The 13,868-nt window shown below is 43.8% G+C and overlaps 1 protein-coding gene across 4 annotated transcripts in view; it reads right to left on the reverse strand.

Annotated features, from left to right (window-relative positions):
* LOC121859062 (thyrotroph embryonic factor-like) overlaps positions 1-13,868 on the reverse strand; it is a 116,541-nt gene that overhangs the window by 21,767 nt on the left and 80,906 nt on the right. For all 4 annotated transcript variants that reach the window (XM_042355723.1, XM_042355722.1, XM_042355725.1 and 1 more), the window contains exons 2-4: positions 13,687-13,820; positions 12,008-12,404; positions 1,005-1,093 (exon numbers count right to left, since the gene is read on the reverse strand). In XM_042355723.1, the coding sequence (XP_042211657.1) occupies positions 1,005-1,093; positions 12,008-12,404; positions 13,687-13,820 (620 nt within the window). The remainder of the gene's footprint in view (positions 1-1,004; positions 1,094-12,007; positions 12,405-13,686; positions 13,821-13,868) is intronic.

Here is a 13,868-nt window from a genome sequence, read left to right on the forward strand (position 1 = left end):
TGTGTTTCACTATGACAACACTGTGTGTGTTTCACTATGACAACAGTGTGTGTGTTTCACTATGACAACAGTGTGTGTTTCACTATGACCACACTGTGTGTGTTTCACTATGACAACTGTGTGTTCTACTATAACAACACTGTGTGTGTGTTTCACTATGAAAACAGTGTGTGTTTCACTATGACAACACTATGTGTTTCACTATGACAACAGTGTGTGTTTCACTATGACCACACTGTGTGTTCCTATAACAACACTGTGTGTTTCACTATTGACAACACTGTATGTGTGTTTCACTATGACAACAGTGTGTGTTTCTATGACAACACTGCATGTGTGTTTTCACTATGACAACAGTGTTTCTATATGCACCTGTTTCTTATAACACTGTTTCACTATGGCAACACTGTATGCGTGTTCTATGGCAACACTGTATGTGAGTGTTTCACTATAACACTGTGTGTGTTTCACTATAACAACACTGTGTGTGTTTCACTATAACAACACTGTGTGTTTCACTATGACAACACTGTTGTGTTTCACTATAACAACACTGTGTGTGTTGTGTGTGTGTGTGTGTGTGTTTGTTTCACCATGACAACTGTTTTGTTCACTATGACAACACTGTTTGTTTCACTATATTAACTGTGTGTGTTTCACTATAACAACACTGTGTGTGTTTCACTATAACAACACTGTGTGTTTCACTATAACAACACTGTGTGTGTTGCCTTAACAGTGTGTTGTGTGTGTGTGTGTTTGTTTCACCATGACAACTGTTTGTTTCACTATGACAACACTGTTTGTTTCACTATGACCACACTGTGTGTGTTTCACTATAACAACACTGTATGTGTGTGTGTGTGTGTTTCACCATGACAACAGTTTGTTTCACTGTGATCACACTGTTTGTTTCACTATAAGTAATCACTATGTTTGTGTTTCACTACAACAACTTATTGTGTGTGTGTACACCGTGTGGTGCACGCGGTCTGGTAACACACCTGTTTGCGGCTCTTCTTGATCATGGGCTGTGGTTTGAGCTCCTCCTCGGAGAAGCAGCGAGTTCGCGGGTCAAAGTCCTGTCCCGGTACTGTAGCAAGGGCTAAATCGTTAGCTGATATTTGGTAGTCAATGCCAGGGTCGCATTTAACTCTAGCAGATGGTAGGTGGGCTGTGGCTCCAGTAATACCGGTGAAGGGTTTACCGTCCGTATTGAGTTTTACTATCACTAACTCTCGCCCTGTTTGCTCGAGCCTCATCTGTAACCACAGAGAACTTCGCTCAGCCCCAACTCCAGCTCTGAAAAAGTGGTGCAACTCATTACACTTACTTATATAACACCAATATGCACCCATCGTACTCTTGTATAACAGCAAATACAGTTCTCGTGGCGCACTTATATAATCGTTATAAGGAGTGAAGCTCACTACCGCAATTATATAATAGTTATAAGGAGTGAAGTTCACTAATGAACAGCTCATTAGGCCCAAAAGGGGTGTGTGAACTTAAGTGAATGAATGAAACAAATTGCCAACGTGAGTTCCGCTTGCGATCGGGGTTTAATTAGAAGACATTGTTTAATATTGATGAGATTAAGGCGTAACAAAATTGGATTTGTTACGAATGCATTTCTTTGGAGGCAATAATTCAGTCGAGTCTTTAGTTACAGCGAAAATTACAGTGGCAACTTGTGAAGTGAAGAATGGTTCTGAAGTGAAGTTTACCGCCGTCTGTGGTAGGAGCCATGAGCTGAGGAGCAGGTCAGCGGGTAGACCACTGTCACCACCCCTCATAAACACACACACACACCCGTCACCCTCCCCACCACACACACAATCAACAATGACAGATCACCCAAACATTATATTAGCCACAATGCCCAGCCCAACCACCACCTACCTTGCTCGCTGGCGACTCTTAACCGACCACACTGCTCCTGTTCCACCATCCGGCCACCTGCACCAACACCAGCGTCAGTATGGAAAGGCAGACGCTAGTTGGTCTGGTCGTGAGGGGTTAGTGGAGAGTGCATCGGGCAGGCCAGGTCGCCAGAGCATGGTGTGCCACCCACCATACAATATACTACCTGCCAACTCAACATACCCAGAAAAACCTTCAGCTGCCAGTCATGAGAATTCAGCAAGGTGATGGGACAGTACAAGTGTGTGGATGGGACAGGACAAGTGTGTGGATGGGGCAGGACACGTGTGTGGATGGGGCAGGACAAGTGTGTGGATGGGGCAGGACACGTGTGTGGATGGGACACTACAAGTGCGTGGAAGTGATAGTACAAGTGTGTGGATGGGACAGTACAAGTGTGTGGATGGGACAGTTCAAGTGTGTGGATGGGACAGTACAAGTGTGTGGATGGGACAGTTCAGGGTGTGTGGATGGGGTAGGACAAGTGTGTGGGTGGGGCAGTACAGGTGTGTGGATGGGGCAGGACAAGTGCGTGGATGGGGCAGTACAGGGGATGGGACAGTACAAGTGTGGATGGGACAGTACAAGTGTGTGGATGGGACAGTTCAAGTGTGTGGATGGGGTGAGGACAAGTGTGTGGGTGGGGCAGTACAGAGTGTGTGGATGGGGCAGGACAAGTGTGTGGATGGGGCAGTACAAGTGCGTGGATGGGACACAAGTCTGTGGATGGGACAGTATAAGTGCGTGGATGGGACAGTTCAGGAGTGTGTGTGGATGGGCGGTACAGAGTGTGTGGATGGGACAGTACACATGTGTGGATGGGACAGTACACGTGTGTGGATGGGACAGTACAAGTGTGTGGATGGGACAGTTCAAGTTTGTGGATGGGACAGTACAAGTGTGTGGAAGGGCAGTACAGGGGTGAGGATGGGACAGTACAGAGTGTGTGGTTGGGGCCGTGGAGGGTGTGTGGATGGGACAGTACAAGTGTGTGGATGGGACAGTACAAGGTGTGTGGATGGGACAGTACAAGCGTGTGGATGGGACAGTTCAAGCGTGGATGGGACAGTACAAGCGTGTGGATGGGACAGTACAGGTGTGTGGGACAGTGCAAGTGTGTGGATGGGACAGTGCAAGTGTGTGGATGGGACAGTACAAGTGTGTGTGGATGGGGCAGTACAAGTGTGTGGATGGGACAGTACAAAGTGTGTGGATGGGACAGTACAAGTGTGTGGATGGGACAGTACAAGCGTGTGGATGGGACAGTTCAAGCTGTGTGGATGGGACAGTACAAGCGTGGATGGGACGGTACAGAGTGTGTGTGGATGGGACAGTGCAGTGTGTGGATGGGACAGTGCAGGGTGTGTGGATGGGACAGTGCAAGTGTGTGGATGGGACAGTGCAAGTGTGGATGGAAGGTGCAAGAGTGTGTGGATGGGACAGTGCACGTGTGGATGGGACAGTGCAAGTGTGGATGGGACAGTGCAAGTGTGTGGATGGGACAATGTATGTGGATGGGACAGTACAAGTGTGTGGATGGGACAGTGCACGTGTGTGGACAGGTGCAAGTGTGTGTGGATGGGACAGGTGCAGAAGTGTGTGGATGGGACAGTGCAGGTGTGTGGATGGGACAGTGCAGTGTGTGGATGGGACAGTGCAGGGTGTGTGGATGGGACAGTGCAAGTGTGGATGGGACAGTACAGTGTGTGGACGGGACAGTACAGGTGTGTGGAAGGGGCAGTAGAGGCGTGTGGATGGGACAGTGCAAGTGTGTGGATGGGACAGTACAAGTGTGTGGCTGGGACAGTACAGGTGTGTGGATGGGACAATGCAAGTGTGTGTGTGGATGGGACAGTACAAGGTGTGTGGCTGGGACAGTACAGGTGTGTGGATGGGACAGTACAAGGTGTGTGGATGGGACAGTACAAGTGTGTGGATGGGACAGTACAAGTGTGTGGATGGGACAGTACAAGTGTGTGGATGGGACAATGCAGGTGTGTGTGGATGGGACAGTACAGGTGTGTGGATGGGACAGTACAAGGTGTGTGGATGGGACAGTGCAAGTGTGTGTGGATGGGACAGTGCAAGTGTGTGGATGGGACAGTACAAGTGTGTGGATGGGACAGTGCAAGTGTGTGGATGGGACAGTGCAGAGTGTGTGGATGGGACAGTGCAGGGTTGTGGATGGGACAGTGCAAGTGTGTGGATGGAGGGTGCAGTGTGGATGGGACATTGCGTGTGGATGGGACAGTGCAAGTGTGTGTGGATAGGACAGTGCAGTGTGTGGATGGGACAATGCAAGTGTGTGGATGGGACAGTACAAGTGTGTGGATGGGACAGTGCACGTGTGTGGATGGGACAGTGCAAGTGGATGGGACGGTGCAGTGTGTGGATGGGACAGTGGGGTGTGGATGGGACAGTGCAGAGTGTGTGGATGGGACAGTGCAGAGTGTGTGGATGGGACAGTGCAGGTGTGTGGATGGGACAGTGCAGAGTGTGTGGATGGGACAGTACAGGGTGTGTGGACGGGACGGGGTGTGGATGGGGCAGTGGAAGCGTGTGGATGGGACAGTGCAAGTGTGTGGATGGGACAGTGCAAGTGTGTGATGGGACAGTACAGGTGTGTGGATGGGACAATGCAGGTGTGTGGATGGGACAGTACAGGGTGTGTGGATGGGACAGTACAGGTGTGTGGATGGGACAGTACAAGTGTGTGGATGGGACAGTAAGTGTGTGGATGGGACGGTACAGGTGTGTGGATGGGACAGTACACGTGTGTGGATGGGACAGTACAAGTGTGTGGTGGGACAGTACATTGGATGGGACAGTACAATGTGTGGATGGGACAGTACAGGGGTGTGGATGGGACAGTGCAAGTTGGGATGGGACATGCAGAGTGTGGATGGGACAGTACAGGTGTGTGGATGGGACAGTACAGGTGTGTGGATGGGACAGTGCAGTGTGTGGATGGGACAGTACAAGTGTTGGGACAGTACAAGTGTGTGGATGGGACAATGCAAGTGTGGATGGGACAGTACAAGTGTGTGGATGGGACAGTACAGAGTGTGTGGATGGGACAGTACAAGTGTGTGGATGGGACAGTACAAGTGTGTGGATGGGACAGTACAGAGTGTGTGGCTGGGGCAGTACTAGTGTGTGGCTGGGGCAGTACAAGGTGTGTGTGGTGGGACAGTACCAGTGTGTGTGGATGGGACAGTGCCAGTGTGTGTGGATGGGACAGTACAAGTGTGTGGATGGGACAGTGCAAGTGTGGATGGGACAGTGCAAGTGTGTGATGGGACAGTCAGATGGGACAGCACGTGGATGGGACAGTGCAAGTGTGTGGATGGGAAAGCAAGGTGTGGATGGGACAGTGCACGGTGGATGGGACAGTGCAAGGTGTGGATGGGACAGTGAAGTGTGATGGGACAGCACGTGTGGATGGGACAGAGCAAGTGTGTGGATGGACAGCATTGTGTGGATGGGACAGTGCACGTGTGTGGATGGGAGAGTGCAAGTGTGTGGATGGGAGAGTGCAAGTGTGTGGATGGGACAGTGCAAGTGTGTGGACGGGACAGTGCAAGGTGTGGATGGGACAAGTGTGGATGGGACAGTACAAGTGTGTGGATGGGACATGGGGTGGGACGGCAGGGTGTGTGGATGGGACAGTACAAGTGTGTGGATGGGACAGTGTGTGGATGGGACAGCATGTATGGGGGGCAGTACACGTGTGTGGATGGGACAGTACAACGGTGTGGATGGGACAGTACAAGTGTGTAGATGGGACAGCACAAGTGTGTGGCTGGGGCAGTACTAGTGTGTGGCTGGGGCAGTACAGTGTGTGGATGGGACAGTACCAGTGTGGATGGGACAGTACCAGTGTGTGGATGGGACAGTACAAGTGTGTGGATGGGGCAGGTAGAGGGGACAGGTAAGGGTGGGACAGGTAAGGGGTGACAGGTAAAGGGGTGACAGGTAAAGGGGTGGGACAGGTAAGGGGTGAGACAGGTAAAAGGGCAGGTAAAGGGGTGGGGCAGGTAAAGGTGGGACAGGTAAAGGGGTGGGACAGGTGGGGTAGGGCAGGTAAAGGGTCAGTAAGGTGAGACAGATAAGGGGAAGGGCAGTAAAGGGTGGGGCAGGTAAAGGGGTGGGGCAGGTAAAGGGTGGGACAAGGTAAGGTAGGGCAGGTAAGGGGTAGGGCAGGTAAGGGGGTAGGGCAGGTAAAGGGGTGGGACAGGTAAGGGGTGGGTCAGGTAAGGGTAGGGCAGGTAAAGGGTGGGGCAGCTAAAAGATGAAACAGGAAAGAGAAAATAACTGGCCAGATACAGTATCCTGAAGAGCAGTGGAGGCAGGTGAGGGTATGGGAAGACCTGAGTTGATGCATCAACTTGGTAATTTTGGTTGTAAAGCAGCTGAAGGGGGGTATTCTCGGTTAGCTGGGACTAGGCAAGGTTCGGCACTCATGAAAGGGGTGGAGGTGCAGGGAACTGGGCAGCGGAGAGAAGTGATGACAGATGTCTGGTATGGTCTTTGCTTACATTATGGTTAAGACTTAATTATTGTACTGTACTGTAAACCTGCATAACTTTCCAGTTTCTAAGATATCTGAATGTCACATGTACTGTACTTGACAATTTGGGGGTACAGTACTGTAGATATATATTTTTGTTCTGGGTACCCAAATTTCTGTAGGTGTTCCATAACTAGCCAGTAATCATGGACTTATAAACTAATCCTTTTTAAGTAATAACTAGTTCATTATCACTTCCCTACATAAACATTCTTAACAAAACAATTCTATAACCCATCATTACCTCACTATCATTATTTAATATCACCATCATTTCGTAATTTCTCAACTGCCACCAAATAATGTTATGTTACTATAAATGTTAATGAGATTGAATATAAAGAAATTGTCCAGGTTTTTTCTTCAATATCTATACTAAAAGTCTACTGTATACAGAACTGTGCTGTCAAAAATTTGGGAAATATAATGCAGTGGTATTTTAGTACATATTGAAGAATGTACAGATTTGTACATCACAGGTGACCATGTAAATTATAGTTAGTTACTGCAGTAGTACTGTGGATACTGGACACTTCATGCAAGAAAATGGGCCCTGGCTTGGTGAGACAATGGCACCATTTTAAAAATAACAGTATGGCACTGTACTCACTCAAAACTGAAATACTTTTAGCGTAGTGACTGCTTCAATATCGCAAATCTAACCTACCTCGCCTACCAGGTGCAGATCCAGGAATATCAAAGATGGGGAGTCCAAGAAGTTGTGGGTGGGGGAACATGGTGAGTGCAGTGCATCCACCCAGCAGGGGGGTTCTTGAGGGATGCTGTAAGCACCCCCCCCCCACCCCCCCAGAAGATTTTTTGAAATCTGACTAATATCTTGGGCATTTTGAGGCCATTTTGAAGCCATGCACACTTGATATTAGGAGATATAAGAAAGTCAATAGTAAATACTTTTTACTATACAAAAATGCCTGAGTACAATACTGCTTTAAAGAAAAAGTATTGCAATTTTCTGGTGAAAGGGGGGATGGGGGTCTGGACCCCCAGCACCCCCCATGGATCTGCCCTTGCCTACACTCACTAAGTCCTATTTTCTCACTATCACACATGTTTTGAAAGTATTATCCTTCAATTTGTGGCACAGTATTGAAATAGCTATGTATATACTGTACTACACAATACTGTACTGTACAGTATATACAGTACAAATAATACAGTACCTTTTGGTGTAAAGAAAATGACATGAAATACCCAGCTCCTGGAACAGTGTACAGTACAGTACAGTACAGTTCAGTTCAGTACACTAAAATTGGGAAATGTTTACAAAGCATCATGATAATGAATGAGAGAAACCCTTTGGGCCGTATGGAGTACAACCAATCTATACTGTACATCAAGAATGACTTTAAATTTATACATGAATAAACCTCAGAGAAACTGAGTATTTGCCATCATACTTACCCTAAATATGTATGTAATATCACTCCATCGATGAACATTATAATCATTTAAGAAGAATCAAAGTTAGAAGATGAAAATTGTAGTCTACTTATATTGTATAGTGCATACACTGTGTGTGTGTGTGTGTGTGTATATATATATATATATATATATATATGCTGATAACCACAAGGAAAGAAGAAAACACGAAGTTCCCAAGCGCTTTCGTGTAATTCACATCTTCAGGGGTGAGTACAGACTAAAGAGAAATACAAACCAAGGTGTATATATACAGAGGAGGGTGAGACCAGGTCCACAATGGTCAGGTGTTAGGTAATGACCCTACTAATCTTTAAATAGCACACAACGGTTGGTGGTCAGGTCAGAGGGTAAGGTGACCCAACTTTCTCACCTGGTTACAAATCTTCTTAATTACAAAATTGTCCAGCTTGTACATGCCATTACTCAAATTCATGTTGAATGCTTCGGTATGTTTAATAAGACTAGATTCTATGATGTTCCTACTATCAATTGAATTACAAGGTAATATTGAGGAGGCATTATCCCAGTCAATGCAATGCTTGTTGTCCCTCAAATGAACAAACAGAGCATTGCATTCCTGGCCTGTCCTAACACTGTATTTGTGTTGTTTAATTCTAGTTGCAAGATGTTTACCTGTCTGGCCTAAATAAAACATATTACATTCCTTGCAAGGAACTTTATAAATGCAACCAATTGTGTTGTTGGAGGAGTTCTTGATTAACATTTGTTTAACAGTGCATGAGTTTTTAAATGCCACATTGACGTTCCAGGTTTTTAGTTGTGAAGGAATGTGTGAGAAATTTTTGTGGAATGGTAATATTAAGATATTCTTATGGTCATGGGTGGGCTTAGGATCAGTTCTATAAAAAGTTTTCTTAGTAATGAAAGATCTAGGGTATTTAAGGTTTGAGCCAATATTATAGATATATTTGTATTCCTCATCAATGAATTCTACGGGACTACCAGAATTTACTCAAATAACGTAAAACATTCCTTCACAACTAAAAACCTGGAACGTCAATGTGGCATTTAAAAACTCATGCACTGTTAAACAAATGTTAATCAAGAACTCCCCCAACAACACAATTGGTTGCATTTATAAAGTTCCTTACAAGGAATGTAATATGTTTTACTTAGGCCAGACAGGTAAAGATCTTGCAACTAGAATTAAACAACACAAATACAGTGTTAGGACAGGCCAGGAATCCAATGCTCTGTTTGTTCATTGAGATAACAACATTTATGGCCCCTGGGGATAATGCCTCCTCAATATTACCTTACTTCATTCAATTGATGAACATCATAGAATCTCAATGTATTAAACATACTTGAAGCATTCAAATGAATTTGAGTAATGGCATGTGTACAAACTGGACAATTTGTAATTAAGAAGATTTGTAACCAGGTGAGAAGGTTGGGTCACCTTACCCTCTGACCTGACTACCGACCGTTGCGGTGCTATTTAAAGATTAGTAGGGTCATTACCTAATACCTGACCATTGTGGACCTAGTCTCACCCTCCTCTGTATATATACACCTTATTTTGTACTTCTCTTTAGTCTGTACTCACCCCTGAAGATGTGAATTACACGAAAGCGCTTTGGGAACGTCGTGTTTTCTTCTTTCCTTGTGGTTATCAGCATATACCTAGATCACGCACACCTACAGTGATTTACTTGCATATATATATATATATATATATATATATATATATATATATATATATATATATATATATATATATATATATATATATATATATATATATATATATTTCATTAGCCCAATAAAGCACGCGGACTTCTACATACAATCAACACCTCAACCCGCCAGGATTCGAACCCACTGCCCACGAGCCCATGACTGTGACCGGGAAACGCTAACCGCTGGACCACCGGGATAATAAAAGCAGTCCTAGACTCTGTTATATTTCACACGTTACTCTGACCACCTACGTGATACGGGTAGTCCCCATAAGAGGTTCACGGCGCCATAAGCTTGTTGAACAGGCTTTGTGTGAAATATAACAGTCTAGGACTGCTTTTAGTATCCTGGTGGTCCAGCGGTTAGCGTTCCCCGGTCACAGTCATGGGCTCGTGGGCCATGAGTTCGAATCCTGGGGGGTTGAGGTGTTGATTGTATATATATATACACACAGTACAGTATAATCTGGATTTACGCGGTTTTTGTTTACGCGTTTGGTCATTTACGCGGTGCCTTGCCAGAATGAACTGTTTTAATTACACAGTAAATTTGGTCATTTGTGCGGCGAGGTCCAGACGCGCTGCGCCATTTTTTACTCACGCGGTCCATTCTTGACCATACGCGGGTAGCGGCGCGGTGAGGGGTGTGCATTAGGCTGCTCTTATGTTATCGCTGACGTCACATGACGTATCGGACTGTGATTGGGCCACGCATCCTTACCACCCACGCATTCCCTCCGCCGCTAGCCGTGATTGGTCTAATGTAACATGACGTGCCCTGCCACCAGAGGGTAGAAGTCGCTGACCTAGCCGGGCCAGTCTCATTGTTCTCAGCCCGCGTATACAGTTCTCTCTTGTGCCCGCTATTCCCCTCACAATGGCTTCCGCTAGACCCCCACCACCCGAGAAAAACCTTGAATTACCTGGACCAAGCCATGATTGTGTGAAGGAAATCATCGAGTTGGGGGAGAAAATTAAGCTCATCCTTGACAACGACCCAGACAAGCATCGGTATGAAGTGTCTAATAACCATCTGACGAAAGTTATGGAGCCGTATATCCAGTTCTATCTAGACAACATCAATGCTAGTCGTCAACTTAGTATTAAGGACTTCTTCGCCCGCAACCCACCACAACCACAGCCAGCCCAAGTCAGTGATAGTGACAGTGAGGATATGGACTTTGAGGGGTTTGTCTGGGAGGCCCTGCAAACCTCTGCGAGTAGTGAAAGTGATTCACCGGAGGGCAACTAATCTGCCCTCTGCCTCGGGACCAGCCGCCATCCACATGTGCCGACCCATCTCTTCTACTAACGTAAGTGTTAAAAAACCTAATATTATTGATATTTCTCTTAAATATTAATTGTGTGTGCATACCATCATAAAATTAAGATGTTATTTTTACTACAACGTACGTATTGTGTCGGAAAAAGTGGAGTTTGGGGGTCGGCCCAGTCTCTATTTCAATTAATCCCATATGTTCTGTTATTTCGTTTGCGCGTTTCTCGTTTTACGAGGACCTCCACGGGTTCAATTGACCGCGCAAATGCAGACTATACTGTATAGGGTATATTTGTTCGTTCTATCTTGACCTTTATAATAATATTAATACTGTACTGTAGAGAGTAAGATGTCTTGCTGCTTCATCATATTCAAATGATAGAAAAATCAAGAATCTTCTATATAATGTAGTGTAGTGTACAGTACTCTATAGTTAGAGCCAGTCAGTTCTTCTGCTATTTCTATAAGGTGTCAACAATGGTGACACCTTTGGCACCAGTTTCTCATGAGTGGAATAGATTTTAATTTCGATCAAACTCATTATTATTGCAAGTACTGTACTGTACAATTATGATTATTTTTATTATAGAGAATCACGGTTTCCTTAAAAACATTTTTAGATTATTTTATCATGGGTCAGACAACTGATTTTTGTGGGAATGAATCTCTTAATTTATTATGGTAGTCAATGGGAAAATCTGCTTCAGATTACAGATTTTTAACTTAGACTGATTTTAGGAACATAAGTCTTCTGTATATCAAAGTCTATCTAGCCTAAAGAGAAGTTTTCAATTATGGACACTTATCAAAGCCAATAATTCCATAAACCTTTCTGTCAATCAGTTTGGATTACCGTAGCTCTATGAAATTGACTCAACTATCTTAAGAAAAATACTTGACAGCATTTATGGTTAAGGATACAGGTATTGAAATCTAAACAAAATACTGTACTGTGTTTGTAGCTTACTGTAAATGTGTGTTGTACTGTAGTTGAGCTTTGAGAAAAAGTATAGTAAAAAGTTTTAAGATGAAAGACAGGAGAGAAAATATATGTAAAGTAATAAATGATGGTCAAAAGGCCATTTTTACCTGGTTCATGGACCTGAAGGGATGGAGAGTGGGGTTCTGAAGAGTCTGGTGAGGAGACATAGCCATCACCAACATAGTCTTGAGGAGAGAGGGCAGGGGGGGGCACAGTAATAGGGGCAGTAGGGACAGCAGCCAAGCCTGAAGGTGTCTGAGGAACCACTCCCATACTTGACCCCATGATAGGGTTGTCAGGGGAGGACGGTGTCTCAGGAGAAAGGCTGTTGCTGTTGCTATTACTGTTGCTGTTACTATTGCTGTTACTAATGCTGCTGGTACTGCTGTTGTGATCAGCACTTCCACTACTGCCCCCATTACGATTTGCAGCATTGGCTTTAGCATTTTCATCAACTGGGATGCCATTTTCATTCAGGAACTCATCGAGATCCATATATTCCAGCTGCAAAAGAGAAGAAAAATCACATAAGTAAAAGGAATAAGCAAGACAAAATAAGTAAGAAAAAATCTATCCAATATTGCATATTTTCCACAAGTCAGCACATCAATTACTGTATGTATGTAGCTAATGTCATAACTACTACTAACATCAAGAGACAATGAAGCACTAAATAGTAATAAATGATATATGGAAGTTGTATTTTTATGCAATGTTTTTCACACACTGTGCATGTGTGTTATACTCTTTCAAACATTTTCCCACATAATGCAGGGTTGCCAGTAATGGACACACACACAAACTGGTGGCCTTCACTCATCCCTACTTCTCCAGAAATAAAACAAAGACCTCGGATCCAAATCATCTTAAATTGTAACTTAAGATTTTCTATACATATAATCTAAGACTTTATACTAAGAGAAGTACAGTAAATTACTCTTTATAGACACCAAATTATATGGTTTTCTACAGAATAAATTGTACAGTAAATCATTAAACAAAGATACTATATATAGATATTAAACAACAACAAAAGAGAAAAAAATTAACACAACCCAAAAGTTATTTAAGGATTGGGATGATTGAAAGCGTTTTACATCATGTTACACTATTCTGCTTCCGACAGTTCTGGGGTTAACTGATAAGGCTTCCTACAACTATTACTGTTTAAAATTATTCAATGCCAAAGTAAACTACTGTATATTTTGAGCCACCAGTGAGGAAATGTGTGATTTATACACATATAATAAAACCTTTTTAAATAAAATTGTTAAATTAAACAGTCACAAAATAATTTGCTTTCCAAACACATCTTGAAGCTTTTCTCATATATACAATTAAGACATTAAATTAACCACCTTATTTGTCATTTGTAAAAATGTTTTGTTCTTTCGTTATACAAAAAAGTATTTCTGCTGTACTGTACTGTGCTATTTAGATAACATTAAAATGAAATGCCTATACAGTATTAACAATGTTATCATTAATTCTATACAATGTGGAGGATGAATTAAAGTTTATAAATCTTCTTGAAAATATTATGGTTCTAACATTTCACTTATACTAAGGAAGATCCTAACATTCAAATTCAGTATGTGAGCACTTGAAGATACTGCATCATTCAAATGGTGCCGACCCATTATTATTTATCTAGTTCTTCAAAAGGAACCCTGTTACCACAGTACTGTACTTTACAACAGCCAAAAATAAAAAAACACAATTACTTAATTACTTATAAACTTCACGCTTAACTTAAAAACATTTAGTGTTAAGTATATAAACTTACAGAGACTTTAAGATCGGAGTCGTAGGAGAGCGTCTTGTCCCACAGTGTTGGGCCAAGAAAAGCTGCTCCTGCATTGTATTGCTCCCACTCCCCGCCCTCTTTCTTCTCCTCTCCATCTTTTCCACCACTCTTTCCTGTAACAACACAATACAATATTAATATAAAACACAAAATAATGATAT

The sequence above is a fragment of the Homarus americanus genome, unplaced genomic scaffold, assembly GCF_018991925.1.
Source record: "Homarus americanus isolate GMGI-L3 unplaced genomic scaffold, GMGI_Hamer_2.0 scaffold5773, whole genome shotgun sequence".
In the NCBI taxonomy this organism is placed as follows: Eukaryota; Metazoa; Arthropoda; class Malacostraca; order Decapoda; family Nephropidae; genus Homarus; species Homarus americanus.